Source organism: Mastacembelus armatus, chromosome 16, assembly GCF_900324485.2.
Source record: "Mastacembelus armatus chromosome 16, fMasArm1.2, whole genome shotgun sequence".
Classification (NCBI taxonomy): domain Eukaryota; kingdom Metazoa; phylum Chordata; class Actinopteri; order Synbranchiformes; family Mastacembelidae; genus Mastacembelus; species Mastacembelus armatus.
The window spans coordinates 24,383,384-24,410,574 of record NC_046648.1 but is presented as its reverse complement, the minus strand read 5'-3'; the positions used below and the strand labels follow the sequence as shown (position 1 = coordinate 24,410,574).

The window sequence follows — 27,191 nt, the reverse complement described above, 5'->3', positions numbered from 1 at the left end:
TGGATAAAAGTCATTGATCAGGCAAAAAATACATTTCATGGTTTCAGGTTCGACTGTGTGACTGTGGGTCATTTGTAAGTCAAACTTTAACTCTAATAACTCTAATAATAAACTTTAATCCTTAATTTTTAGCCTGATAAAATATTTTTCTAGCTTTAAATCAGCTCCTCTTCAACCAGCTACAACAGTAAAAGAAGAAGAAGTTGTAGTCCATCGCAACATAATTTAATACATTATATAGACACCAATTAATTGCAGTTTTATTTTATAGAGTATAGAGTGACCCACACTCCAGTCCAGGAGGTGGCGACTGGGGTCTTAAAAGATTGGCTGTTGTTGTTCAACCGCATTACTCATCAGAAGAAGAAGAAGGGGCACGAGAATAAGAAGAAGAAGAAGAAGGAGGAGAAGGCGCGGTGTTTGATGTAAACAAAGATGGTTTTTTGTTGGCAGAATTATCCGCTGAGAATCTGTCTCAGCTTAAGCCTGGTGAGAAAATGAGACGCTGTGGAGCAGGAGAAGAAGGAGCAGGACTTTTTATCTGTAAAGACTAAAGGTAGGACCGAAAGAAACACCGCGGCTAAACATGCTAACAGGAATACATCCTGCTAACGCAGCTAATGGGCAGCTAGCACGCTCAGCTAACACCTGCTAACCTGTTAATAGGTGGACAGGACAGTTGTACCTCTTTCTGTAGGTCTACATGTATGAACAGACGTTAGTTCAGAGTAGCAGATCATAAATATTACGTGATATTCACACAGTAACGTAATTTGGATCAAACTTGTCGTTTTCAGTCAGTTTTTAGAAGTAACCTGAGGGCAGGTGAGGTTTCAGTTTCCTCAAACTATAAAAGCCTTTTAAATTCACATCACAGGGTCGGATGTGTTTTTGTTAATCCACCTGTCTGTTTAATCATTAATCAGTAATATTAGGGTTTGGTTTTATTTACATCTGTAGCTGTTCACACACGTGGAACGTTATTATTCCAACTGGTTTCCATTGATATATTTTTTTTATAATTTTCAAAACTGATTAACAATAAATTTGTGTTGATATTTGATTCTCTCTGTCCTGTCAGGGTTCAGTTTCAGATTCCAGCTGCAGATCCAGTCCAATCCAGTCTCTCACGGTCTAACCTGGTCTGAGGAGCAGCAGAGATGGCGGGCCGTGGTCGTGGTCGGAGGACGATGAGTTTCAGTGTGGATGTGGTCGGCATCAGCAGAGGAGACAGTTTACCTCCGTCCATGCAACAACCTACACCTCTGTTCCCTGTAAGACACTGAAGACCTGAACCTCTTTACAGAAACTTCTGGAAATAAACATTCAGAATCAGAGGGGGAAAGGGAACTTCATACAGAGTCCTCCTGTTTTAAAGTTTTCTTCATCATCACAATAATCCAGTGGTAGTTGAGCTGATGAGAAATGATTCAGTTATTTTTTTACCTGAAGTGTTTGACTGAATGTGAAACAGTATAAGCTAAAAAACAAGAATCAAACTTTGAAACCTCGTCCAATGAATCCAGTGTTGCAGCATGTCTGACATGGCTGAAATAGATGGACTGTGGTTAGACACTTGTTTCTGACAGTAGCACTCTGGGACTTGTATTTGACTCAGTTTTTGTTGCCCAGGCAATGGAGCAGAAGCCCCTCCCCCTGGCAGGTGGGGAAGAGATGGAGTACCTTTTGGCTCTTAAACAGGAATTCAGAGGAGCCATGAGGAATCTGCCCTGTTTCATCCAACAACCTGCTGCACGCAGAGGTCAGAGGTCACACACCACGCACTCGCTATTATGTCTCTGCACTAATGGGGACCGCTGTTTTATAATGCATTCTGTAGGCCCTAAGCTGAACCTGACTACACACATCAATCATCAGTTTCCATGAAACTGATCTGATTTCTCATGATGACAGCAGTCACCTGACTTAATAATAATCTCCTGTACACAAATTTTATTGTGAAGGGCTTGTCCTGTGTATTTCCTGTGCAGATGTGGAGAGGTACTCTGATAAATACCACAGCAATGAGCAGGGTGACAGTCTGATAGACTGGACTCCAGGTGAGACCCTGTGAGAGATGATGTGTAAAATGTTAGGTTCTTTAGCTCAAATGTGTTTTTACTCCTTCACTTTTAACGCAGTTTCTTTTGTTATAGATTCATTTTTAAATAGTTTACACTCATTGTTCCATAATGAGAAACAAAAGGTATCTTTTCTGATATTTTTGTTGATATATTGAAAATCCTAAACTGAAATCTCTCAATAATACTTTTAATTCAGGACTTTGTAGAAGCCTCTGGCAGCAGTTACAACTTCCACTCTTCTTGGGTAAATCACTAGAAGCTCAGCTCTCTCTGTCCTGGTCTCAGGCTCCTGCACCTCACTACAGTTATTTCAGACTGCATGTCCTTCAGTTTGTGTCTCATCAACAGAGTTTTCTCCTGCTCTGTGTCCTTTAAATGCTGTTTCATAAACTCCACTAAATCACTCAGAGCTTTAGAACTGGTTTTACCCTGATTCTGATCTGTAAACTCTGTCCAATCAGATCAGTCAAAGCAAAAAGGGAGGAGCTGAGTCCAGTTTGGAAACAAAGGGAAGGCTCTGAAAAGTTTTTTGACAGAAAGATTTCAGTTTTTGATTTTTAATACATTTGCAACAACATTTTAGGTAGATGGGTAAAAAGCCAATTTTATCCTCTCAAAATATAATTTACAGCAAAGTAAAGTGTAGACATGGAGTCTGCATATTTTGTGAAGCTGCTGTGCATAAGTGTGTGATATTTAACTGAGTTCTGAATGAGCTGTTGTGGTTTCAGACTGGAAGAGATTCCCCAAAGAGCTCAGAGTCCACGTCAAGAAACCTGTCAGAGACGGTCAGTACACTTGAGTACTCTACATACACAGAGTACTCTGAATACACTGAGTCTGTGTCTCTACTCTGCTACATGTTCAGGCTGTTTATAAAGTATAGATAGAGGAATGTCTTCCTGTGTCTGTCAGGTGTGTCGATGGCGGTCAAGAGGTCGAGCCGAGTTGAGTCTGGTCAGAAGAAGAAAAAAGTCAAAGAGAAAGAGGAGGTGCTGCTCAAACTGGAGGTGAGACAAGCCTGAATAAGTATCAATTTAAATCCCAGGATTCCATGGGAATTCTTGACAAAATCTGTCTTGACCATAAGTCCACCTTAAATTGGGTCCTAAGGTCCAGTATTTCCACCATAAGTTGTCTTGTAAGTCCAACACTTCCACCTTAACTTTGTCAGACTCTGGAAAAGAAGGAGGCACAGGAGAGCTCGTCGGAGGAGGAGGACGAGGAGAAGAAGAAACAGGAGGAAGAGGAGGCCGAGGGAGAGGAGGAGTACGACGAGGAAGAGTTTGAAGAGGTGAGTTGAAATCAAGTTAAATTAAAACTTAGTCATTAACGTGATAAGTTAGTTATTGCAGTTTAATTAACTAGCGATTGATGTGGGATTATTCTAAATGAGTGTTTCTGCTCCAGGAGACGGACTACATCATGTCGTACTTTGATAACGGAGAGGACTTTGGAGGAGACAGTGACGACAACATGGACGAGGCTATTTACTGAAAAACCAGCTCACTCACACACACAGACACACACACACATACACACACTGAAATGACTGTGGAAAAAGCTGATTTTATTAGTGTTTGGACACTTTTTACAGCGTATTTTATCGTCTCTTCAGAGAAACCGTCCAGCTGCTCTTTTACTTTGGATTTTAAACAGTTTTATACTGAAACGACTAAGTCAGAGAAAAGCTTCACTTTTCCAAAGCTGATCGACAGGAACTCGTCAGTATTTGCCTGGAGGAGTGAGTTGAACCAGTCCTGATTTATCTGTGGGTGTTGTCCACATGTTTGTACCAACATTTTATCGGTTTTATCGTCATTCTCAAGTATTTGTTGTGAAAAAACAGGAACTTGTATCTTTGAGTGTTTGGCTGTGGGACAAATAAACCACAGAGTTAAAGATGTGATGACAGCGACGTGGTGGATCAGTCCAGACTGGATCTGCAGCTGCAGGACAAAACACACACCTTTATTCACAGTAAGTTCTGGATACGCACGGATAGATGTGATAAACAGGAAGTTTCACAATCAAATCATAAATAATAGAACAAAATACATATTGAAGATTTTCTTTGGGAAGCAGATGCAGATCCATAAAATGCTGAAGCTTGAGCTAAATTTACTGTCATGAATGTGACCAGGAAGGATCAGAAGTTTAGTTACCCTCATGGAGTTCTCAGTGCAGTGTGGGGTGATGATAGTCGAATCAAAGTCGATTCTGACCCGATCCTTTCAACCTACCTGCAGGTCTATCTCACCTGAGCTACAATCAGATGCAGCTACATATCTGTCCACTGGGGGGCAGAGCAGTATTAAATAGTTTTAAATGTAAGTCGTTTCCGAGCCTGCAGAGAAAAACGTTGCAGCACTAAAAGCCCAATAATCTGCAGAAACATTTTTTTTTTTTTTAACATTTAGGAAATGTTTAATGGGTTTTTGATATTTTCTCTTCAACCAAAAAATCCTCTTACACAGTATCTTCACCGCTGCTCCCTCAGTGATCAGTAACAATAAATGAACTCAGGTGGGTACATGTGATTGACTTTGGAGGATGTAAATTACTACAATCTAATATTCAGTAGACATATCCCAGGTGCTCATCCTCAACGTTGTGATTATATAGGTAGTAAAATAAAAAGGACATGTAAAATGATTACCTCTAAAATCATCCATTACCATCAAAAAGGACAGAACTTGATTTTAAATCTGACATTATGAGGTTATGTGTCGTCAGCAGCTGCAGGGACGTTTGCACACTTGGTTTCAGCTGAAATAAGAAGGTAGCTGACACTTTAAAGGAGATACTGAGTAGTCAATGATCTGCAGGAAAGCTTCTCTTCACATTATTTTGCTCACCCTGAAATTGTCCAGAGTGGTGAGCGTACCTGTGCCCGATGGCCGTGTCATCAACCCCTGGTTTGACCTCAGATCAGAGAGGCCGTTCTTCTGTCCTCACTTCTTCTGCAGCTCTGGATAAGTGAAGGAAACAAAGAAAAAAAAGAGAAGTCCAGCCTTTCTAAACAAAAGTCCACCCACTCCTTCGGGTAACAGGGTGGAGCTAAAGTAACCTCAGCTGCTCAGGTGAACTAAAATTCTGTCCCTGGTGGTGTTTATGTCAAACATAAGGCACATCCCAATTCCCTTATTTGATCCTTTCTTGCTTGATCACACCACCAGTAGATTTGACCAGGTGACTTTCTGACTGCACCTGTTCCCTTCACACCTGGACTACACATCGTATCGTTCCTGTGGGGTCTCAGTTTCTTGGTTCAGTGCTCAGACTCTGCTGGTTCCTCCTGTGTTTCCGTGGTAACAGGCTCTGTCCTGTTCCGGTACCACCTCCTCCGACACCACAGCAGCACCAGCAGCAGGACGACAACAACCATGAGACCAGCGGGAACAGATATGAAGTGAATCCTGTGTGAACGGGAAAACCTGGCCCTCCAGCTGACCTCCAGACGGTTGTCCAGGCTCAGGTGAGAGGTAGCACAGGTGTAGTTGTGTTTCCTCTGCAGCTCTTCATCACTGACCATCAGGGTCCTCCTCACCTGGTAGAGCCCATTGCCATTGGGCAGCACCAAGCCGCCAGTTAGTTTGGCCTCGTCCACGGGCTGACCGTCCCGCAGCAGCGTCAGCTTGATGTGGCGAGGGTAGAAGTCTGTGGCCAGACAGGTGACCCGAGTCCCACCCAACACCTGCTTTGTTATGAGGCGGACTCGAGGTCGGACCCGATGCATCACCAGGTGCTTCTCATGCTGCAGAAGCTGCCTAAGTGTCCTAACACAGAACGGCAGGTAGACGTTGGTGTAGAGCATCTGGAAGTACGTCTTCTTCATGGTGTCCCACTGGATCTCCCAGCCGTCCCCACCAGCATAGGTGAAGTGTGTCATGTTGTAGATCAGGCTGTCAGCATCCTGCCCGTTGGAGCCGTCCCTGAACATGATGAGCGCCGGCTCTCCGTCCTCCAGCACCTCACAGCCCGTCACTCTCTGCTGGATGTGGACTCCTGCTGTCAGGTTGAAGCGGTGTTTGACCAGCGTCAGCCTCTTCCTCATGCTGGAGTAAATGTCCCGCATGACGAACACGGCCTCCTGCCCCAGGCCCAGCTCCGCCCCCTTCTCACCTCCACTGCCTACCCTGGTCAGCTGGTCGATTTCTGAGTCAAAGTACCCCACCTGGATGTCGTCCAGCATCACAACAACTGAAAACTCTGGAAACGGGGTCGTCCCTGAGATGTAGGTGGCCAGGGCCCACACGGAGTGTCGTCCAGAACCTGAGAGGAACAAAGAATTATGGGTGAGAGGGAAAGGTTTGTCCTGTACGTAGTCCTATCTGATGCAGGTTTGACTGTGCAGACTTTAAAGCTCTCTGTGATCCCTTGTTGACCTTAGCCGAGCATGTTGACCTTTCAAACAGTGAGGAAAAGATCATTAAAACCCTTATTAATCTATTATTCAGTGAGTTGACAGTCAGTTGAAGTAATTCTGACAAATGAACTGATCAAAATAATCCAGAATGTGTTAAACCATCTGAATAAGCACAGAAACAGAATTTTACAGCAGCGGTTTGTTACCTGAACTCATCACCTGCTGAAAGACCAGAGACACAAACAGCAGCTGGATGACAAACATGTTGCTCTTAAACCAAGTGATCAGGAATCCATGGAAGCTGAGCAGTCTGTTTTATATCTGTCTTTTCTCTGCTCTTTCATTCTGCTCATTTACTTTCACTTTCTTTACCGGCAGTGTTTGAACCAATCAGAGCCCCTCACGGAGTTGTCTCCAGGCAGATTACAGCATTTTTACCAGTCAAAGAGAGAAAAGTGTCAGGCCAGTAAACAAACATTATGTGTTCTCAGATCCCTCAGGGCTCTGTGAGGAAATACTCAGACTGTTCAGTATGAAAACTGTATAAAATCCTCATGTTGTTCCTGGCTGCTGTGACCTTTGACCTGTTTTCTGCCTGCAGGGATTCGTCGACTCAGAGCTAACGTTAGCTTTGGTTCAGTGCTTCTAAATGTGGAAGTGGAAAAGAGGAATCTGAGCGCTGACTCAGACGCTCGATCATACTCTGAATGAATGATCGCTGCACCTCAACCAATCACACGCAGCCTGGGATGCCCCCGCTGACCAATCAGAGTGAGGACAGGCTGCTGGCCACACAGGTGGAGGCCTGCAGCTCCAAAATAAAGAAGAAGAAAGGCATGTGTAACATGATGAGTTCAGCTCTGCAGGACGTGCCTGTGTTCAGGCTCAGTCTGTTTATAGATGATTATTATTTTCATATTATTATTCTAGTTTAGAGTCATGAGCCACAGCAAATGTTTCCTCTGTGTGAAATGTGTTGGTGCAGTTACAGTGTGCTGTTGTGTTTTAGGGGACGGGCTGAACAGCTGCAGTCTTAGTAAACAGCAGAGTCTGATTACGCAGCTCATACAACACAGGACACTGATCCAGTGTCAGAGCTAACCTGCCCTTTGACCTGGTTCTCAACTGCACTTTAAGACCAGGTCCCAACCCCCAAACATGTTTCTGACAAATGCAAAAAAATACTTGGGTGAAAGGCAGGGGTCCACCCTGGACAGGTCCCCAGTCCATCACAGGGCTACATAGAGACAAACAACCTCACACACTCACACTCACTCCTATGGGCAAATTTAGAGTCACCAATCAACCTGACATACATGTTTTTGGACGGTGGGAGGAAACCAGAGTACCTGGAGAAAACCCACACAAGCACAGGGAGAACATGCAGACTCCATACAGAAAGGCCCCTGATGGGTTTCAAACCAGGAACCTTCTTGATGTGAGGCAACAGTGCTGACCGCTAATCCACTGTATTAAAATAAAATACTAATTCAATAAAGAACCTGCTGATGAGTTTGGACTGTGGGAGGAAACCAGAGTACCTGGAGAAAACCCACACAAACACAGGGAGAACATGCAAACTCCACACAGAAAGGCCCCTGATGGGTTTCAAACCAGGAACCATCTTGCTGTGAGGCAACAGTGCTAACCACTATTCCACCGTGCTGCCCTCCTGCAAATCTAAATACTAAAATGTCCATAATCAAGATTGAACCTTCTATAAAATATCAGTGTTTTGTAAAAGTGATGTTTTTTATATTGTCAGAATTTTATAAAAATGAGGTGTCAGTTTAATTATGAGATTGTAATTTTTCCTGCTCTGTGAGGTTTCCACACTGAATAATACAACAGGCGATATGTGCAGAGGAGGGAGACGTTAGAACAATCACATGGATTCTGATCTGACCGTTCTGACTCACACATCACACAAAAAATTAATTAATTTGGAGAAGTTCAGCCTCATCTCCTGTTTCTCAGCATTTTCTGGGGCCTGGTCTTTAATTCCTACCTGCAGGACCAAGGTGAGACGTTTCTCTTATTTAAAACATGGGAAATTGTGTTTCCTGATCCACCATCTTTCCTTGTTCTGTCATTATAAACCTCAGCTCCACATTGACCTCAGCACTGACCCCCACCCCCTGACCTCAGCGTCAGTGTCACCCCCCCTGCTCCCATCTGTCCTCCCCCTCCTCTGGCCTCGCCTCTGCGCTGTAAGACTCCTCCCCCTGGTCTCTCAGTGTCAGGTCAGTCTGAACCAGGTCTTCAGAATCTCAGCAGGGTCTTGGATTCGGCTCTACATGAATCCTCACAGTTAATAATTTTAAAAGAAAGAAGAAAAGAAAAAACATTTCTTTTGTTATTTTTTTGTAAATTTCCTTTTTTATCTGAGCTGCTGGATTTTATGTGTCTGATGATTTGGATTTAAACAAAAGTGAACCATGAAGACGATGTGGAGCTGGACCATGCTGATGCTGATGCTGATGCTGATGCTGGGACTCTGCTGCTCAGGTCTGACAAATTTACCTCTTATGAAATACATGTGTTGCAGTTTTTTCATAAACATGGTAAAAATAAAGAAATCATCCTGTAACAGCTGCAGGTTCTCTCTGATGTCTCTGCTGCTTTGAATCAGCAGCCAGCTCACAGGAAAATATATTATTGTACATTTATTTTGAAAAATGACACTAAAAGACAGTTTGCTTTGTGTGCGTCGCAGTGGAATGAAGTGATGTGTATTGGAAATGTTAACCAAAGCTGAATGCTAACAGTGATAGTTGTCTTAATGTTTGTTGTTTGTTAAACTTCCCTGCTGGTTGTGGGTGTTTTGTGTATTGTTGTGTGTGCACACAGGCCCCACATAATTAATAATGAATGGAAGAGATGCACAATGTGTCACTGTGAGAGTGTGAAGGTGCAGACAGGAGGTCACACTCTGTCCATATTCATCAGCCTCATTTTCATACACCAGACGGGTGTGTGTGTGTGTGTGTGTGTGTGTGATTGTGTGTTTTCCTGTGATCCTGTTAGACACCAAACCCGGGCCTTCATCATCATCATCGTCATCATGATGATGGTCTTCTCTGGTCTGTGGGGGTGTTGGAAGGGGGGGTGTCTTTATGTGGTGGGTGTCATTGTCGCCGCCACCCCCGCCATAAATCCAATGAAGTTCACGGTCAGAGTCAGGCGTGCGACAATGCACCACAGCAGTGGGAGGGGGGGTCTGCTGAACCTGAACTCAGACTCTCATGACCTTTAGGGGCCGAGGTCCCCGTCTGCAGGGGCCAGGGGGTGTGGGGGAGGGATTTTAGGGATTTGGAGTGCAGGTCAGGATGGGGGGTGGGAGGGGATGGACTGTCTGCTCCAGTGTTTTATAATGAGGACCCAGATGGGGGGCGTGCGGATTTAATCCCCGACCTGCAGTCTGATGCACGTCAGCTCACACAGGAGGCTGATCTGAGGCCGGACGTCTGTCTGTGCTGGTGAAAAGTAACTAAGTACATTTACTCAAGTCCTGCACTTAAGTACACATCCTTTTTCATCCCATATAATAGTTTTACTGCACTGCATTTATCTGCAGTTACTTTACAGGCCTGACAGCAGCCATGTCTGTGCATGGCCTCAAAAATAACCTCCCCAAAATAAAAGCTGCTCCAGTTCTTCTGGTTCCACCATGACCCTGGTCTCTGCTGGAATGAAACTTTGGATTTTACAACCAGAAAGTCCAGATGAGCAGCAGAGAAACTGAACCAGGGTCACCGAGACACAAACATGGGTCAGATGGATGGTTTTGTCTCAGCTGTGTCTCGGTTGTTCATGGCGGCACCAAAAAGAACATTCTGCATGTTTAGAAGCAGAAACAGGATCAGGAGACTGATAGTCCAGGACAGACTGAAACACACCTGGGGCTTAGGTGAACGAGACATTAACGATTCAAGTTTGAGTCCACTGAGCTGTGATCGAGTCCAGATATAGAGATCAGGCCTGTGGGGTTTTGGACCTTAGAGGAGCTCAGTTAGAAACACTCAGTCCAGTTGTGGCCCAGAAGCTGAAGTCACATGAGGGTCAGGACATTTTTGCTAATTCATTGTGAGAAGGTCAATGATTTTATTAGGTCTAACCCAGTTGCACAGGAAGGCCTGGACAGGATTATGACGGACTGATGTGGGACCTTGTGTTGAGTCATGGACTCACCAGACCCAACAACCTCAAACGTTATATGTCACTTGATGATTGTTAGATCTTGTGTGTGGAAAATATAAGATGGTTCTGTCCATCTGATGAAGCCGTGAGGAGCGTGATGGGGCCCACTGCACCTGGACTCAGACCAGGACACATCTGGTCTGTTTGACCACTATGGCTGTGGCTCAGTGTCGAGTTCTGGCAGGGAATAAGAGATGGTCCAGGCCCAGATGGCAAGTTTGAGTCATTTCAGACTGAAGAACAGGCCCAGTTGTGGCCCAGTGTTGGCACCAGACCAGTCACAGCTGCCCAGAGAAAATTTCAAGACGTAAGTTTTTCAGAAAATAAGCAAACAGCTGTTTTCAGCTGCAGGATGGCGTATTTTCAGATCATCGTACAAGGTTTTAATCTTTCGCTTAAGAAGAAGAATCACCAAACTGATCTCTGTCACCAAGCTGGAAAACAACTTCTGGTGGTGACAGAGCCTTTCAGAGACCATGACCATGGACTGGAAACTGAATTGCAGCAGGTCAAAGAAATAAATTTTCATAAGCTGAAAAATGATGATGAGCAGCTGTGAAACAGCAGCGTGGAACAGACCAGTCTGAGAACCAAGTGAAGGATGTTGTGAAATGATGCAGGAGCAGCTGCAGGGTGACGGCGTTCTGCCGTCTTTGGTGATTGTGTGGGTTTGTTGTTTTTAGGGATTTGAAGGGGGGTCTGTTGTGTCTGCTCCAGACTTTTGTTGTCATTATTGTTGTCATTCATGCTGCAGAAGGTGAAGGAGGCCTGGGGGGAGGTTTTTGGGGGTGTTTTTGGACGTCTAAGGGCCCAGACGACACGGGGAGTCCTGCTGCCGTCTCTCCTCCCACAGCATCCTCTAAGAGACCAGCTGGGACCAGAACAAGATGGAGGATGGTAGTGGCGGAGGTGGTGGTCGTCGTGGTGGGGGGGTCATCGTCGTCTGAGGGATGTGTTTGGGGGAGGAGGGCGTGATAGGGTGAGGGGGGTCCTGGGAAAGTGACCTCGACCAAGTTCAAGTTGAAAAGCGATTCAGGAGGAGGAGACAGAAGAACGATGTGTTCACTGACCTGATATCAGAATCAGCAAAGTCACATATGGTTCAGTTTGGTAAAGTTTTACAGGCCGTAGTAATATTTTATTTTTAAAAGTCATAAATATTTTATTGTTAAAGTTTAATGAAAGTTTATTTAATGAATGTTCTTTATTTAGTTTCATCATTAAATCTGAAAAAAATTAAATTTCAGTGTTTAGTCCTGAAGAATAGATAATGATAAAAATAGTATTCAGGTCCTTTACTTCAGTAAAAGTACTAATACCACACAGCAAAATACTGTGCAAAGTAAAAAATGAAAAGGAAAATGTATTTAAAGTATTAGTATTGTAATATTTTTATATCATTACATTTTTATAGTGTTTCTCATGTAATGATATAAAAACAGGATTTTACTGTTGAAGATTATTGAGATAATTTTATGCAGGACTGCAACTATTGATTATTTTCATTATGCAGATTATTACTGCAGATTATTTTCAGATTTTTTTGAAAATATTCTGAGTGTGTGAGTGTGTGAGTGTGTGAGTGTGTGAGTGTGTGAGTGTGTGAGTGTGTGAGTGTGTGAGTGTGTGAGTGTGTGAGTGTGTGAGTGTGTGAGTGTGTCTGGAGGAGTCAGTCCCAGATTCGTTGTCTTGTTTGTAATCAACAGTGAATTAATAAAGCAGATGTGTTGTTAATCATCAGCACCTTCATCATCATCCTCACCAACCCGACCTTCACCACCACCATCATCATCATCTTCATCATCCTCTAAACGTCAGTGAGTATTTCCTGGTTCTCTCAGAAGGTTGAAACTGTAGTAAAAACCGTGACTGTATTTCCTGAGCTGCTGTTTGCTGAGATTGTCCAAGACAACAAAACCAGAACCTGAAATCTTTTTTGTTCATTTGTCATTTTTTCATGAGGAACCTAAACCAATAAGAAAAATGTTTTGCTATAAACAGATATTTTTATCAGATATTCACTTGATTATTTGTGTCTTTATTTCCGTTGGTTGACCTGTTTATTGGTTTAGAACAGAAACAGTTCGTTTCTCACCTGTTTCCTCCTCTCAGGTGTGGGCGGAGACTCAGAACTGGCCTTCCTCAAAGAGCCCAGTGATGTCATTGCGGTGAGAGACCGCCCTCTGATGTTGGACTGCCAGGTAGAAGGGGAGGGGCCTATCTCCATCACCTGGAGGCGGAACGGTGTTCCCGTGGCGACTGGCACCAAGGCGATGGTCCTTGGTAACGGTACGCTGCTCATCAAAAACTTTTCCAAGAGGCGAGAGCATGATGAGACAGACGCCGGCGAGTACGACTGCGCTGCACAGAACCGCTACGGCATGCTGATCAGCCGCAAGGCCCGGGTCCAGCTCGCATGTGAGTCACATGGGTGACAACAGGATGTACTTCAAATAACCACAAAAAATACAAACATACTCTTAAGTACATAAATATATACAGTAACGTTGTGTCGTTGTGTATTTATGTGCTCTCTCTCTCCACCCCTAGCCCTCCCTAAATTCCTGTCCCACCCACAGTCTGTGGCTGTGGATGAAGGGGGCGTGGCCAGACTCACCTGTCAGGTGAATGGAATCCCAGAGGCTAACATCACCTGGCAGAAAGACCAACTCCCCCTGAGCATCAGCGACCCCAGGTATGGGGTCAGAGTGTGTTTAATGATGTGCGTACTTAACAAGTATTCAACACGATGTACTGTGTACTCACCTGTACTTTTTGTGTTGTACAGGTACACTCTGCTTCCTAACGGTGTGCTGCAGATCACTGGTGTTAAACGAACAGACAGCGGTTTGTTTCGCTGTGTCGCCTCAAACATCGCCAACACTCGATACAGCCAGGAGGCCCAGCTGTCTGTCACGGGTAAGACCAGACTCGGGGCAGCGAAAGACCCAGACTAATGCTCGTCAACGTCTTAGCCTCAGGTGTTGGAGCAGGTTCTTTCCTGTTGATCGGTCCGTCAGGTGTCTGATGGTTTCTGTCAATTCAGTTGCAGGAACAAAGATTTATCAGGAGCCTGTAATCCTCTCCGGTCCCCAGAACCTCACCATCAACGTTCACCAGACCGCCATCTTGGAGTGTATCGCCACTGGAAATCCCCGTCCCATCGTGTCCTGGAGTCGCCTCGGTAACACACCACCACAAACCACCACCTGTCTCTATATAAAAACCTGATCTGTCCGTTATTAGTCTGAGCAGCCAATAAGACCACCTGCCCCATCACCTGTCCCATTCACCTGTCCTGTTTCTCAGATGGCCGGTCCATCGGGGTGGAGGGGGTCCAGGTTTTGGGAACAGGAAACCTGATGATCTCCGATGCAACGCTGCAGCATTCAGGAGTTTACGTGTGTTCAGCAAACCGACCGGGCAGCAGGTCTAGAAGAACTGCACTGGGGCGCCTTGTAGTCCAAGGTAACGTCTACACATTTACAGCATTACAGCAACATGATGGGAGCGTAACGGTAACGCAGGAGCAAAGGCTTCATACAGAATGATTTGTCCCTGCAGCTGTTTCACTGGAGAATAAACTAAAAACCCCTCCAGTGATAAACTGACACTTTATTCCCCTAAAATAACCAAATCCCTGGTTTAACCAATCAGGCCGCTCCATGTTTCAGCAGCTGTGAAATCAGGCGTCAGTGGCAAAATTGGGATTTTATGATACTTCACTGCTCTTCAGTGTTTGATGAGCTCCGCGTGTCGACTGTGTAAACACACACCGAGTGTCGACCATCAGGGTGTGTTTGAGCCGTCGTCTCTCTGCTCTTGAACTTCTGTTTGTGTCAACATCAAGTCAGTTTGTCACTGCTGCCGTCGGACTCTTCACCTCCGACCTCCGACCTCTGACCTCTGAGTAAATTAGATCTGTGTGTGTGTTTGGGAGGGGGGGTCGCACAGAGACCTTCAGCTTCTGTGAGAACAAAGAAACAAAGAAAAATGAACAGAGCTGCAGTGAAAACACGACTGTGGATCAAAACAATAATAAATAATAATCAGTGCAGCTGCAGACGGGTGAACACGTTACTGACATTATTCAGAACCCAAACTGAGGATCTTTAGTTAATCTTTAATTAGATTAGATTAGTTATAGGAACCTTTATGACTATTTCTAAACCTTTATATCAGAAACTTTTATATGTATTTTGAGCATATTTGTCAGGCTTCATTTTCATTTGTTTTAAGATGTTAGTTACTTGATTTTTTTTTTTTAAGCTGAATTGTGGGAAAACATTAACTGAGATTTCTTTAACCAACATCCAGAGGAAGATTTCAGTGTCGACTGCCCACATACATCCTGGCTCTGACTAATTACATTGTTAAACACAAAGACGTTCGACCGACAGGAACAACTTCCATGGTTTTTTGTTTGTTAGTGACAAAAACATTCATCCTCGTTCTTGTTTTCAAATGTTGCTTTTTATTTATGCGAGTCTCGTCTCTGTTGTCCGTCCATCGGTTTCTTAGTTTTAATTGACAAAATTAACACTGACATTTAGAAACAGCTTTAAAAACCAGAAGGTTTAGTGTTTCTGATCCATTCTCTGCTGATCTCTGGGTTTTTGACATCACATCACCTCCGTCACAGCAGCCTCAGCAGGAAGTGATGCGTATAGAGACAAAGAGGAGAAGAGAACGAGAAATATCAGCCAGATTTAAATCAGAGTGGGACATCTTCAAAGCTGCGACAAACTCAAAACTCTTTCTTCCATCATCTTCTTTCTCTTCACCTTCATCTCCTCCTCGTTCTCTTCACAAACACACCCAGTGATGAGTCGTCTTCCGCTTCTCTGCTTCTGTTTCTTCCTCTTTGTTTATACCTCAGATGACTCCTTCATCTGCCTGTCCTCCTCAGCTTCCTCCTTCAGCTCCTTCAGTTTCAGCCCAGTCAGAAATCAGACTGTTCACCTGCAGGTCCAGGACTGTAAACCTGATTGGATCATAGGAGAAGATTCAGGTCAGATGGTTGACAGCCCACTAAACATTATTTTCACTATTTAGTCATTTGGGGCTTATTTCCCAATGAATCGTGGCCCAAAACATGTCAAAAAGGTAATAGACACATCATCATCACACACATGTAAACATCTTAAAAACATGTAGACATCTTAAAAACATGTAGACATCTTAAAAACATGTAGACATCTTAAAAACATGTAGACATCTTAAAAACATGTAGACATCTTAAAAGTACGTAAACATGCTCTGGGTGCGTTTGTTTCATCGCCTTGCTGCTCTGGCTGCAGCTCAGACAGAGGAGGTGATGAGTGAGGGGGGAGGTGGAGGTCAGAGGTCAGAGGTCAGACAGGCTCATTGTGTGTGTGTGTGTGTGTGTGTGTGTGTGTGTGTGTGTGTGTGTGTGTGTGTGTGTGTGTGTGTGTGTGTGTTTCCCAGACTTCATTGGAATATAGATTAGCATGTGAAGAGTCCCACTCCACAATGAGGACTTTATTCACACTGAACCTCCATCTGTCACAGTCTGATACACAACAACAGCCTCACAGAAAACAACATTAGAAACAACAACAAACAAAATGACTGAAAAAACGATCACACTGATCCGACAGAGCTGAAAATGTTTTTATGCTAATATGTAAATCATTTACTTAAAAATGAACATGTAGTACTATACACTTTGTAGTTACACTTTAGTAATTTGGTAAAAATGACTTTAATTAACTTCAAGTTATTACAAACAGTTATAGAGAATAAAGTTACACATAATTAACAAACAACGGGTCAATATTTATTTGGGTCTGAAATTAATTCAAAGAAATTCCAGAAAACTCTTTTACAGGTTTGGTTTTACAGGTTTTTACCCAAACTTCATAGTAATTTCTAAAAAAATTACTATGTAGTTTGGGTCTAATATAATTTGCAGAATGCTCAGTTTACTGTAAATATTCATTATTTTTCTTATTGAAAACTTCATATATGTTCATATATATTATAACTCAAACCAAATGGTTTCTGGGAAATTTTAAGGAAATACTGTGAGATCTGTAAAATTAAATGTTTCTACAGATTTTTACTTATCATGAAGTATTTCTACTTCACCAAAGTGTCTGACTACATCTTGGTCATCTGTTGTCGAAAACATTTTTCACACGTTAAATTAAAACGAAGCAGAAAACTGATTAAAGCGTGAATTGATCAACTGTTTGTTTTCAGCCAATCAGGAGTCAGAGTTTTAACTTGCGTCTGTGTGTTTTGCTCTTGAACTTCATCCACAAATCAACTTTATTTCTCTGTTAATAAAACACACACTCAGCACTCAGCCCCCCCCATTCCTCTTTTATTCATAAATGTTTCACCCCCCATGACCTCTGACCCTCATCTCTTTAGGGTTAGGGGGTGGGGCTTCAGTATGTGACACATGCGTATATATGTTCCCTCTGTTACCGTGGAGACCGTCCGGGTGGAGGCGAGACAGCACCTGTCTGTCTGATGGAGGGTGGGGTCAGAGGTTAAAGTGGAGTTCAAACACAAAGACAAGTTCACATTCATGAGTCGAGTTTTCACATGTAGATTTATTCTAATAGGTGACAATAAAGTTTTAGCTGTTTGACAAAGAAGCTGTCAACACACACACACACACACACACACACACACACACACTAGCATTCAACACAGACAAAAACACACACACACTAACACAACTCACAAACACACAATAATACACAATGCCACAGACACACACTCAACATACATGTGCACATCATTAAATGAAGGCTGAGGTTTTCCAAAACATCAGTACTACTGCAGTATTACTGCTTGTACTACAGCAGCCAGTAAGAGAAAACTAATCCACTCTGCTGCTGCTGCTGATGCTGTTTTCTGACTTGTCCCTGTGAGCAGACAGCACATGAACGTTAGGAAAATGGAAATACTTTGCAGCACAAATGTTAACGCATCTCCTCATGTGTTTGTGCAGCTCCTCCAGAGTTCGTGCAGTGGCCTCAGTCTGTCTCCAGACCAGCAGGGGGCAGTGCCGTCTTCAGCTGCACAGCGTCCGGCGTTCCTGACCCGCACCTCATCTGGCTGAAGAACGGCAAACTGCTGACACCCAGCGGGAACGTCAAGCTCACCAACGGGAACACGTAATACCCTGCACACAGAGTTTCCACTCACAGGTCTGGACCTGTGTTTGTCGGACGTCTCACAGGTCTGGACCTGTGTTTGTCGGATGTCTCAGAGCACGACGTCACTCCTAAATGTCCAGAAAGTCTCAGGATCAAGCAGTTTTGGTCCTAATTTTAGGAGTGGAAGTCAGAGTATCAACCTTCCTAAATCACTCCAATCTCCACCAAAATGTCGGACTTCCAAAAGTGTCCTGACAGGAGAGATGTGCAGGTTCTTCTAAGACTTACTGATACTGAGCTCATTAAAAATCATGAGAGTAGTTCTGTGACAGGTGGATGCAGGATGCAGCTGCTCCATCAACAAGGGCACATGTCTCCAAACATTAACGTTATTATTAACAGCTGTAACCAACAAATTCAGCCACACAAACCTCACAGTCCTTCGGTGAGAGTGAACTAAAACTATCAAAAATAATCATGTTTCTCTGGACACAGTTTTATTATTTGGAGGGATTTAAAAAATGATTGATGATGATGATTTCGGGCGATGGAGTCACATTACAAGCAGCTTGTAATGAAAAACAATTGGTCTAAATCGTATTATAAAGCTGTGATCTCTTCTCTGTCGCCCCCTACAGGACGCTCGCCATCACCCGGATCACCCCTGAGGACGAGGCCATCTATCAGTGCATCGCTGAGAACAGCGCCGGCACCAACCAGGCCAGCGCTCGTCTTGCCATCAGCCAGGGCCCCGAGCTGCCCGAGGCCCCCACTGGCCTGCAGGCCACGGCCCTGAGCTCCAGCAGCCTGCAGCTGATCTGGGAGCAGCCGCCAGAGCACGTCAGCCAGCAGATCATTGGATATGTACTACACATCAGGCGCCTGGGGGGTAAGAGTTAGACCATCACCAAACCTGTTTAGAGGAGGCCTTGTCTGTGATTGGCTGGATAGCTCTGACCCATGACCTCTGATCTCCACAGAGCCAGACAACGCAGAGCTACAGGAGGCCGTCAGTAAAACGACCTTCAAGCACGAAGTCAACAACCTGGAAGCAGCTACTACTTACTCCATCTACCTGAAGGCTTACTCTGCTCTGGGAGGGAGCCAGCAGTCCAACACCATCACGGCCACCACCCTGGGTGGAGGTAAAACACTCGCACTGCCCGACAACAGTCAGGGCTCCAGACAGAGCTGAACCAGGTTCTTGCTGAAAAGTTTAAAAGTGTTAAAAAGGCCACAAAAAGTGTCTGTCCACATTTAAATTTGGTTTTGATTCGTTACTTAAAAAGCTTCAGTGATGTCGTCTCTCTGTGATGTTCACCATCTCTCTCTCTCTGCCCCACAGTTCCCAGCTCTCCCAGTTTCTTCACTAAAGTCCTGAACCAGACGGCCATGCAGGTGTACTGGGAGCTGCCCAGTAAGCCAGGGAAACTGGAGGGCTTCAGACTAGAGTACCGCGGGGTGTCAAACCCAGACATCCAGGGGCGAGAGACCTTTCCAGGACACATCAACACCCACACCATCTCCCACCTGGGTCAGTACAGTTAAAGGGACAGTGCAACATTTCAGTGGCAGTCACTGTCAGTTTCCTCCACCCCCAGTCTCTGTGCTAAGCTAAGCTAACACTGGCCCCTGCTGTCTTATGACAGACACATTAGTGTGTTGCCAACCACATACTACATGTTATTACGCAGGAGAAATCAGGGTTAAAGGGAAATATTACTGAGAGCCAACACTGGTTATGAAATATACTTGATGTAACTTTAGACTCAGCATCTGTGTAAACATGTTAACAATAATTTAATAAATTGCATATTTGAAATAATAACTGTTGGTATGTTTCCTTCCTGCAGAGCCGGCTGCAGTGTATGAGATCCTGCTTGTGGCGTATAACGGAAACGGGGACAGTCCGCCAAACCGCCGCCTGGTGTCTCTGGCTGAAGAGGGAAACCCTGCAGCAGGTAAGATCTCTGACCTCTTAGCCCTGACACCAGTGCAGCCAGTGGAACCAGTTTAATGTGATGGTTCTGTGTCTCCGTCAGCTGGGCCGAGCTGTAACTGCGATCGGTCCGACGGTTCGATGTCGACTCTGCTGGTCGGCATCCACAGCGGCCTTGCCTGCATCCTCTGCTGCCTGCTCTTCATCCTGCTGGGCTACAGACGCAGGTAAGACCATCATCATCATCATCATCACCATCACCCTCATCACCATCATCTTCATCATCGCCATGGTCAGCTGCCTGCTCTTCATCTCATAGAGGTTAGTGAGGAAGGAATCAACCAAAGTGAAAACAGTTCAGTTTTCATTTGACACAGCCAAATAGCGACACCTGCCAGTCAAATCTAGACTTTCCATTTCTATGCAGCATTCAGATCATGATGTCAGACAGCTCAATAAGCAAACACACTGCTCTGATCTTCAGTAACAATTAAAGTTATACTTGCATTTTAAATACTAAAATTAAGAACAGACTGGTTTGTTAATAAAGTTTATAATAAGGTTTGTAAACATCTCTTACTATTTTATCACTATGGAAATATACAGTATGTTTGTATCACTATGGGATGGATGGATAGATAGGAGATCCTTTGTCCCCACAGCCATTAGACTTTTTAACATTAAATGTTGATATTGTATATAGTGAAATGTAAAGTAAGATATATGTTTTATAATATAAATATAGATATAGGATATCAGAGGTGCTGCACAATCTAAATTTGCCCCATGGGGGATGAATAAAGCATCTATCTGCACAGACGGATAGATAGATAGATGATATATAGATAGACACAGATAGATAGATAGATAGATAGATAGATAGATGATATATAGATAGACACAGATAGATAGATAGATGATATATAGACAGATAGAGGATATATAGATAGATCGAAATAGCGATTGATCTTTCTCCGATATGTGTGTGACATATTGAAGCCTTGTCTGTGGTGGTCATGTGATTTTGGTCATGAAGTGAAACATCTTGCTGTGATACTTGTGCTTCAATACTGTGTTGAGTTCAACATCTCTAGCTCCAATACAGACACAGGTAAGACCATCATCATCATCCTCATCCTCATCATCATCCTCCTCCTCTCCATCCTGGATACATCCTCACTTTGCCTTATGTTCAGTTTATTCTGCAGGAAGGCGGCAAGTTGGGAGGCCCCACCCACCCTGGATGGAGTCAGAGGTCCCAAAGGACACACACCTGAGAGCATTGAACTCAGCCAGGTAACACACACACCTGAAGCCTGAGAGCAAGACTTTACTCTCCAGCAGACACTGTTAACCTGGTCCTCACAAAGACACACACACACACACACACACACACTCTGTCATTAATTATAATAATATGAAGTGATGCAGCTGATTCTTAATATCTCTTCATCCATTATGACCATCTCCTGCCTCCATTAGTCCCCGTATCCATGGTGACCACACTGTTGCCACGACTACAACATTGTCATTAATCAGTTTATTTTATTCACTGGTCTCAGTCTGATGCTGCTGTTAATCACGTGTTAATGAACCACTGTTCTTTTCAGCAGGTGACACGGATTAGTGGAGTTTAGTCGCCTGATTATCGTCCGTTTTAATTCATGTTTTAGTTTGAGTTCAGTTTTCACCAGAGCTTTAGTGTCATTACAGTCTTCTTACCTGAGCCTCACCACAGATACTGTAGCTACAGGAGTTAATTAGCTGTTTATAATGCCAAGTCACTAATTAACACAGCAGCCTGACAGGCGATATGAGCAGAGGGGGAGACGTTAAAACAACCACATGGATTCTGATCTGATGGCTCTCGCACACTCACACATCGGACAGGATCCGATCTAGGACCACATATAGAAAAAAATCCTCAAAAATTCAGTTGTAACGTGAATGACAACATCACACCTGTGCTGCTGGATCATTGTTATTATTATTAATGTTGTTGTTGTTGTTGTCTAACGATGCTGTGTCTGCTCCGCCCACAGAGATGTGACTCCACCCTTGCTCCAGTGATGGTCATGGTTGAACCGACTCCACCTGTCCAGCTCGGCACAGGCACCGGATAAGACTCATAACTATTACCACCTCCTCCCTCTCTCTCTCTCTCTCCTCCTCCTCCTCCTCCTCCTCCTCCTCCTCCTCCTCCTAACCTCCAGCCTGGCGTCGCCTCCTCTCCTCCTGACAGCCTTACAGGCACTTCAGCCTTTGTGAATGACTGAGATTAGAGTTTAACTGTGAGATTTTTGCGATGAGAGGTGCATCCTGGGAGCATCTGATACCACAGGGGAACCCAAAACTCCAGAGCAGCATAGAAACGTCCACAGCCCCAGAGTTCAGATGTCCACCTGCTTTGAATCCAATTCAAGATGAGACTGAAACCAAAGCTGAATTCTTCTGATTCGATCTTTTAACCAAACATTGGTGACATGACTCCGACTGCTTCCCATGTGGTATCAGATGCCGACGTGACGACGTCCTGGATGTTTCCTGTTGAAACCAAAAGCTTTTTTTTCAGTTTGTTGTCATTTTGAGTTTGTCACCGTCTGTGCCGAATTTCTTGAGACGATGAGGCCTTCCACTGGTCTGACCAGAGACCGGGTCCCCAGAGGGTGTATGTGCTGTGGGTGGTTTACCTGATGTTCCTCTGGGGCCCAGAGCCAAAGGGATTTATTATTTCTCTGGTCAGCCAGCGACTGTAGAGGACTGTTAGCCCTCCTCTGCACTGCTTTAGCCTTTTAGTGTTTGTTCGCCTCACGTCAGGACTTAGAGGGCGCCGACAGTCAGCTGGTTGTTCTCCTCCCTCTTCCCTCCCTCCCTCCCTCCCTCCCCCAACTCCTCCACCAAACTCTTTACCTCCAAAGAGAGCTACCTCGGGCTCGATGCCCAACGCCGTTAGCCTCCTGCTGCTGGTCATGCTAACCTACCTCAAACCAAAAGGCTCCTCTGGAGCCACTTTCCACTTCTCTACTTTTCTTGTGCTAATGCCGAAGTCCTATGTCCAACCACCATCAAGAAAGCCTGCAAATGTCTGTCTGAACCCCCCAGCCTTTCTCTGTGGATGGATCTGTCCATCATGGGCCTCCTCAAAGAGAAGCTGACAGAAGGGAAAAGGATTTCAATGCTCCTTGAGTTGTGCTTTTGTTTGACTCTTGACTGATCCTCCCTGTCTGATTCCAACAACTGTCTCTAGTGCTGCTTCAAGGGCGGACAAACCAGTTTAAACTTATTCCAGATAAGTTGTTCTGCCGCAAACCGACCTGCACATGGTCTTATTTTGTCTTGGTCATGTAGTAGCTTTAAAAGTCTGAAAATCTGTTCCGATTTAAGGGTCTTAAAACCTCCTCGATGTGTCTAGAATCCAAAACCTTCCCAAGTTCTCAATTCCCAACGAAGGAACCTGCCACAGAAATCTAGAAAATATAGTCACAAACTGACCAGAGTTCTTAATGTCAGCAGGCCAATAACCTGCTCTACATCTCAGCTTCAAGATGCCAAAATCTTGCGACAGTTTTTAACTTCCACAATACAAAACTTTCTAAAAGCTTTAAGACTTCAGAAACATGTTTCAGAAGCTTCTCAGGTCCAAATACCTGTTCAAGGCCTCAACTTCTGGAGTCTAATTATTTTAGAAACACCTAATATAGTGTTACTTTCTTTATTTGCTTCTAGTACACAGTAACTGACCTAGGCCAGACCTTCAAAGGTCCATAAACCTGCTCTGAACAGGGTGGGTCCTGAAGCTCACTGGAGATGTTGGAGGATGAGCCTTTAACTGAGCTGCAGAGGAGATGTTCGATCTGTAAACTAAAGAAGAGGAGACCATCTCTGCTGGTTGCCATGGAAACGCATCCTCCTCCTCTGCAGAAGTCTCACCTCCACCTGAGAAGAGACGATGAGGAGTTCAGTTGGTGAACAGGTGAAACAGGAAAGTCTGGACACCCCGGACGTCTCACTGCGGGACGTCTCTGCCCTTTTCTGTCCCGAGTTTTAGTGACATTTTATTGTTGCGGAGGCAGCCACTTCCTGTCACATGCCTGCAGGTGTGTGCAGCCTCTTCAGCCATGTTTAAACTGACCTCTGGTGTCTTCACGTCTAAACCTGTCTTTAGTTAAACAGCACAAGTAGCAGCCAAACATCCAAATATTCTTTAAATATTCTGCAAACGCCCAAAGATAAAAAACATTTTCTACCATTTTCAGTTTGAACTGTTTGTTTTCACTCTGCTTCCTGTTCCCAGAGTCGAAGAACAAACAAAACCAAAAGAAATACTCGCTGTTGCATTTTACACTTCACATGAACACTTTGGAAAAAGGAGAAGTGAATATATATTTTCATAGATTGTGACATGAAGAGATCTGAGTGTCAGAATGAGTTGAAATAGCCAAATAAGTGAATGATAGAAACACGTTGACCAAAAGTCCAATAATGTTACTGCAGTTCTTTGTATTTAGAGCCGCAGTCTGTGTGTTGAGTTTATGGTTGAATGTCTTTACAGCTTCTGTCTCTGATACTGTCAGTGACTCCGAGACCCTGAGGACCACGACTCTCTCAGATGTTTCTGTTGAAACTGATGAGAACATTTTGCCAACGTTTCATTAAACCTTTGTCCTGCGGGGACCTGAGACATGTCAGACTAGGACAAAATGTGATGTCGAAACCTTTGGACAAACATTCGATTAAACAGCAAGTTTGAGTCACAACGAGTCACAGTCATGTAGAATCTGTTTAAGTCTTGCTGAGTGTCTCTGAGTTAAAAGATATAAACTCTGGTCAGGTCAACTTACATCACATCAAGTTTAGTCGAGTCATATTAGGCCGAGTCACTTCAAATGTGTCATGTGAGTCACTTAAGTTAGACTCACTGAGACTCATGTAGAAAGTCAGGGTAAGACTCCAGTCGCATTGAGTCACATCAGGTTTCATCATTTAGTCCATCATTTAGTTTAGATTTAAATCGAGTCTCAAGTTACACCCAGTTCCAAGTCATATCGGGTCTCAGTAAATCAGGCCAAGCTACATCAATGTGACTCAAAGTCGCACTGTCTGCAGTGCTGAGTCACATCAGGTTTTACTGAGTCACATCGTGTCTCGAGTCACATCAGGTCGAGTTTCAGGTTTTATCAAGTTAATGAAACGTGTGAGTCTGATGTCCAACCCACTTTCAGGTCACCTTGTGTCTGGAGTCACATTCTGTCTCATTGAGTCCCAGAGTCAGCAACATCGAGTCACATCGAGTCTTTTTGAGTCACAGCGCCTCTGCTTGTCCAGTCTCAGGGTCAAAGGTCACTGTCAGAGTGGAGCTCCTTGCTGCCTTTCTCTCTGCTCTGAAACGAGCTGAGTCTCTAAAAATATAAAACCAGAACAAACTAAAATGTTGTATAAAAATATTGGTAATAATTTTGGCTGTTCTTTTTGTAGAATTTCTTTTTTAGATTAAGTCTTATTTTTCCGTCACTACTGTTTGGTGGTGAAGAGGAAATTCTGCCAAAATGAAAACCTGGGAAGAAGCCCATTTAAATATTTTCTATTGTTGCTAATAATATTATAATTATTACCATTTCTTACAGGTTTTTCCTGTTCCCTGTTTTTGTATTGCTTGATTTGCTCTGATTATTTTTGTTGGTAGTGGAATGATGTGAAAATGTTTTTAGAGTTTGAAAAAAGTCGTGTTTTCAGCTGAAGGTAGAATAACTGATTAAATTCCTCTGTGATTTGATTTACACTTTTTTACAAAGGACATTTGCCATATTTAGCAATAAGCCATACATGGATTTCTAAGCCATATTCTGCAGTTTTCAGTGTAATTCTCTATAAAAACCTGATTATTTGATCTTAATCTGAGACGACCTCCATCTGCCTCCTGCTGGTGACACACTGTAGAAACTAAAACTGAGTTGTAGAGATTGTAGTGACTGAAGGCTAGAACCAATGAGAAAAGTGATGCTTTAATATAACAGATTTCTTTTCTCTCAAAACATTTTATTTTCATTAATGTGTCGTAAAAAAGAAAAGCCTCCCAAAGCTTTAAACTGCTTTTTGAACAGATGAGAACACAGAAACAGTTAGACCTGAGTGCCACTCACACCGAGAAGTTAATTCAGACAGATTTTGTATGAATTTTGGTTAAAGTGCCAACTTTATTAAAGTGCCAACTTCATGCTGCCAGGTTTAATGTTTTTTAAGTGAATTTTTTTGTTTCTCTTGTTTTTAATGTTTCACCATCTGAAAATATTTGTCTGTTCAAGTATATTTAGACACATGAAAACCAAATAAAACTGAGTAGAAAACAAAATGTGTCGCTGATTCTGTTTAAACTGAACCAAGTCATTTACGCTCAGTTACGTCTCAGATACAGCTGGATATACTTTGTCTTTACAGGACAAAGTTTCATTTTTTTGAAAATACACAGAAACTAAATTTCTGAAGGGGACAAATAAAGTGTATTTTGAAGTGTTTGTACAGAAGAAACCTCCAGTGGTGATAACTTTAGTTATGTTTGTTTCCTTTTCACAGTGTCATGTGTGTTTCTTCTGCTTCTCGTCTTCGTTCTCTCAGGTGTGACCGATGTCCTGCAGACTTGGCCTCAGCTCATCTGCCCGTTTCGTTTTGTTCTGATTCTGTGAATTAAACTACCACAATGATCAGAACGTCAGGTAATTTTTGACTTTCATTGCACAGATGTTTGTGTTTTCAGGCAATTGAGGTTCAGTAGAGGAAAAGTTCAGACTCCAGTTCTAGAGATATGGAACAGAAGCAGAACATTGTCTTGTTTTTCGAAGAGGAACCTTTTTATCGGTCGTTAATACATATTCCCCCTGAATGTTAACGAAGCTGATCGTTAGCAGAAAGGTCTCGTTAGCATTATTGACTTCTGTCTGACTCAATAATATTCACACTCAGAACTATCAGAGCTGACAAGAATAAAATCATCGTCATGACAGTTTATTTTTCTCCAGACTTCAGTGAACTGATCTTTCCTCCTTCAGCTTATCTGATAAACAGACTCACAGAGTCAAAGTTAAATTAAAAGATTTTATTATGATTCTGTGGGATTTGTTTTACTTTAGTCTTTCTTTTTACTCTTTCTGGATTCACACACATTCATTGGTGCTGTCAGTCTCAGTCTCTGGATGGGATCTGGACTCGCTGAATCAACAGGCTTTAAGGGCAGAAAAACTAACACGAGGCCTCAGAAGGACCAAAACTCTAAATGTGGGGAAACACCACATTAATAGATTGACAGAGGTGAATATTTTACAGTGAAGCCTTGAGTTCATGTCTTTGGTTTCATGTTAAATGTTTAGTCTAAATGTCTAAATGTTGCTCAGTTTGAACAGTGGGGATTTATTCTGGACACTTTAATCAGAGAGAAGCTAATCTGATTAGGTTCTTAGGGTGTTGGACAG

The 27,191-nt window shown here is 43.5% G+C and overlaps 3 protein-coding genes across 4 annotated transcripts; 2 read left to right on the top strand and 1 right to left on the bottom strand.

Moving 5' to 3' along the window:
- Positions 1-378: 378 nt before the first annotated feature.
- polr3glb (RNA polymerase III subunit GL b) lies at positions 379-3,993 on the top strand. Of its 2 annotated transcripts, none has more exons than XM_026317661.1 (8): positions 379-556; positions 1,108-1,274; positions 1,633-1,762; positions 1,992-2,060; positions 2,816-2,872; positions 3,000-3,094; positions 3,259-3,378; positions 3,495-3,993. In XM_026317661.1, the coding sequence occupies exons 2-8, from the start codon at positions 1,161-1,163 to the stop codon at positions 3,579-3,581; spliced, it is 672 nt and encodes a 223-aa protein (XP_026173446.1). In that variant the 5' UTR covers positions 379-556; positions 1,108-1,160; the 3' UTR covers positions 3,582-3,993. The 2 variants fall into 2 exon arrangements, with proteins under 2 accessions (XP_026173446.1, XP_026173447.1); XM_026317662.1 differs by having other exon boundaries at positions 1,082-1,274.
- Positions 3,994-5,101: 1,108 nt separating this feature from the next.
- On the bottom strand, positions 5,102-7,266 carry LOC113136671 (hereditary hemochromatosis protein homolog). Its single transcript, XM_026317660.2, has 2 exons — positions 6,660-7,266; positions 5,102-6,359 (listed from the first exon to the last, which is right to left on the bottom strand). The coding sequence occupies exons 1-2, from the start codon at positions 6,715-6,717 to the stop codon at positions 5,356-5,358; spliced, it is 1,062 nt and encodes a 353-aa protein (XP_026173445.1). The 5' UTR covers positions 6,718-7,266; the 3' UTR covers positions 5,102-5,355.
- A 1,625-nt stretch (positions 7,267-8,891) lies between these two features.
- On the top strand, positions 8,892-25,998 carry LOC113136654 (immunoglobulin superfamily DCC subclass member 3). The gene is made up of 14 exons (XM_026317634.1): positions 8,892-8,961; positions 12,766-13,071; positions 13,204-13,348; positions 13,442-13,572; positions 13,700-13,837; positions 13,963-14,121; positions 17,642-17,807; positions 18,428-18,678; positions 18,770-18,934; positions 19,135-19,323; positions 19,643-19,750; positions 19,832-19,955; positions 20,925-21,024; positions 21,771-25,998. Exons 1-14 carry the CDS (start codon positions 8,892-8,894, stop codon positions 21,849-21,851), a joined length of 2,133 nt encoding a protein of 710 aa, XP_026173419.1. The 3' UTR covers positions 21,852-25,998.
- Positions 25,999-27,191: the final 1,193 nt, after the last annotated feature.

Bases quoted from the DNA above. Each gene is read 5' to 3' on its own strand.
- polr3glb (XM_026317661.1), top strand. From the start codon at position 1,161: ATGGCGGGCCGTGGTCGTGGTCGGAGGACGATGAGTTTCAGTGTGGAT. The intron at 1,275-1,632 runs GTAAGACACTGA...TTTGTTGCCCAG, and splicing joins AACCTACACCTCTGTTCCCT to GCAATGGAGCAGAAGCCCCT. The intron at 3,095-3,258 runs GTGAGACAAGCC...TAACTTTGTCAG, and splicing joins AGGTGCTGCTCAAACTGGAG to ACTCTGGAAAAGAAGGAGGC.
- LOC113136671 (XM_026317660.2), bottom strand. From the start codon at position 6,717: ATGTTTGTCATCCAGCTGCTGTTTGTGTCTCTGGTCTTTCAGCAGGTG. The intron at 6,360-6,659 runs GTAACAAACCGC...TGTTCCTCTCAG, and splicing joins TCAGCAGGTGATGAGTTCAG to GTTCTGGACGACACTCCGTG.
- LOC113136654 (XM_026317634.1), top strand. From the start codon at position 8,892: ATGAAGACGATGTGGAGCTGGACCATGCTGATGCTGATGCTGATGCTG. The intron at 13,573-13,699 runs GTAAGACCAGAC...CTGTCAATTCAG, and splicing joins GGCCCAGCTGTCTGTCACGG to TTGCAGGAACAAAGATTTAT. The intron at 18,935-19,134 runs GTAAAACACTCG...TCTGCCCCACAG, and splicing joins GGCCACCACCCTGGGTGGAG to TTCCCAGCTCTCCCAGTTTC.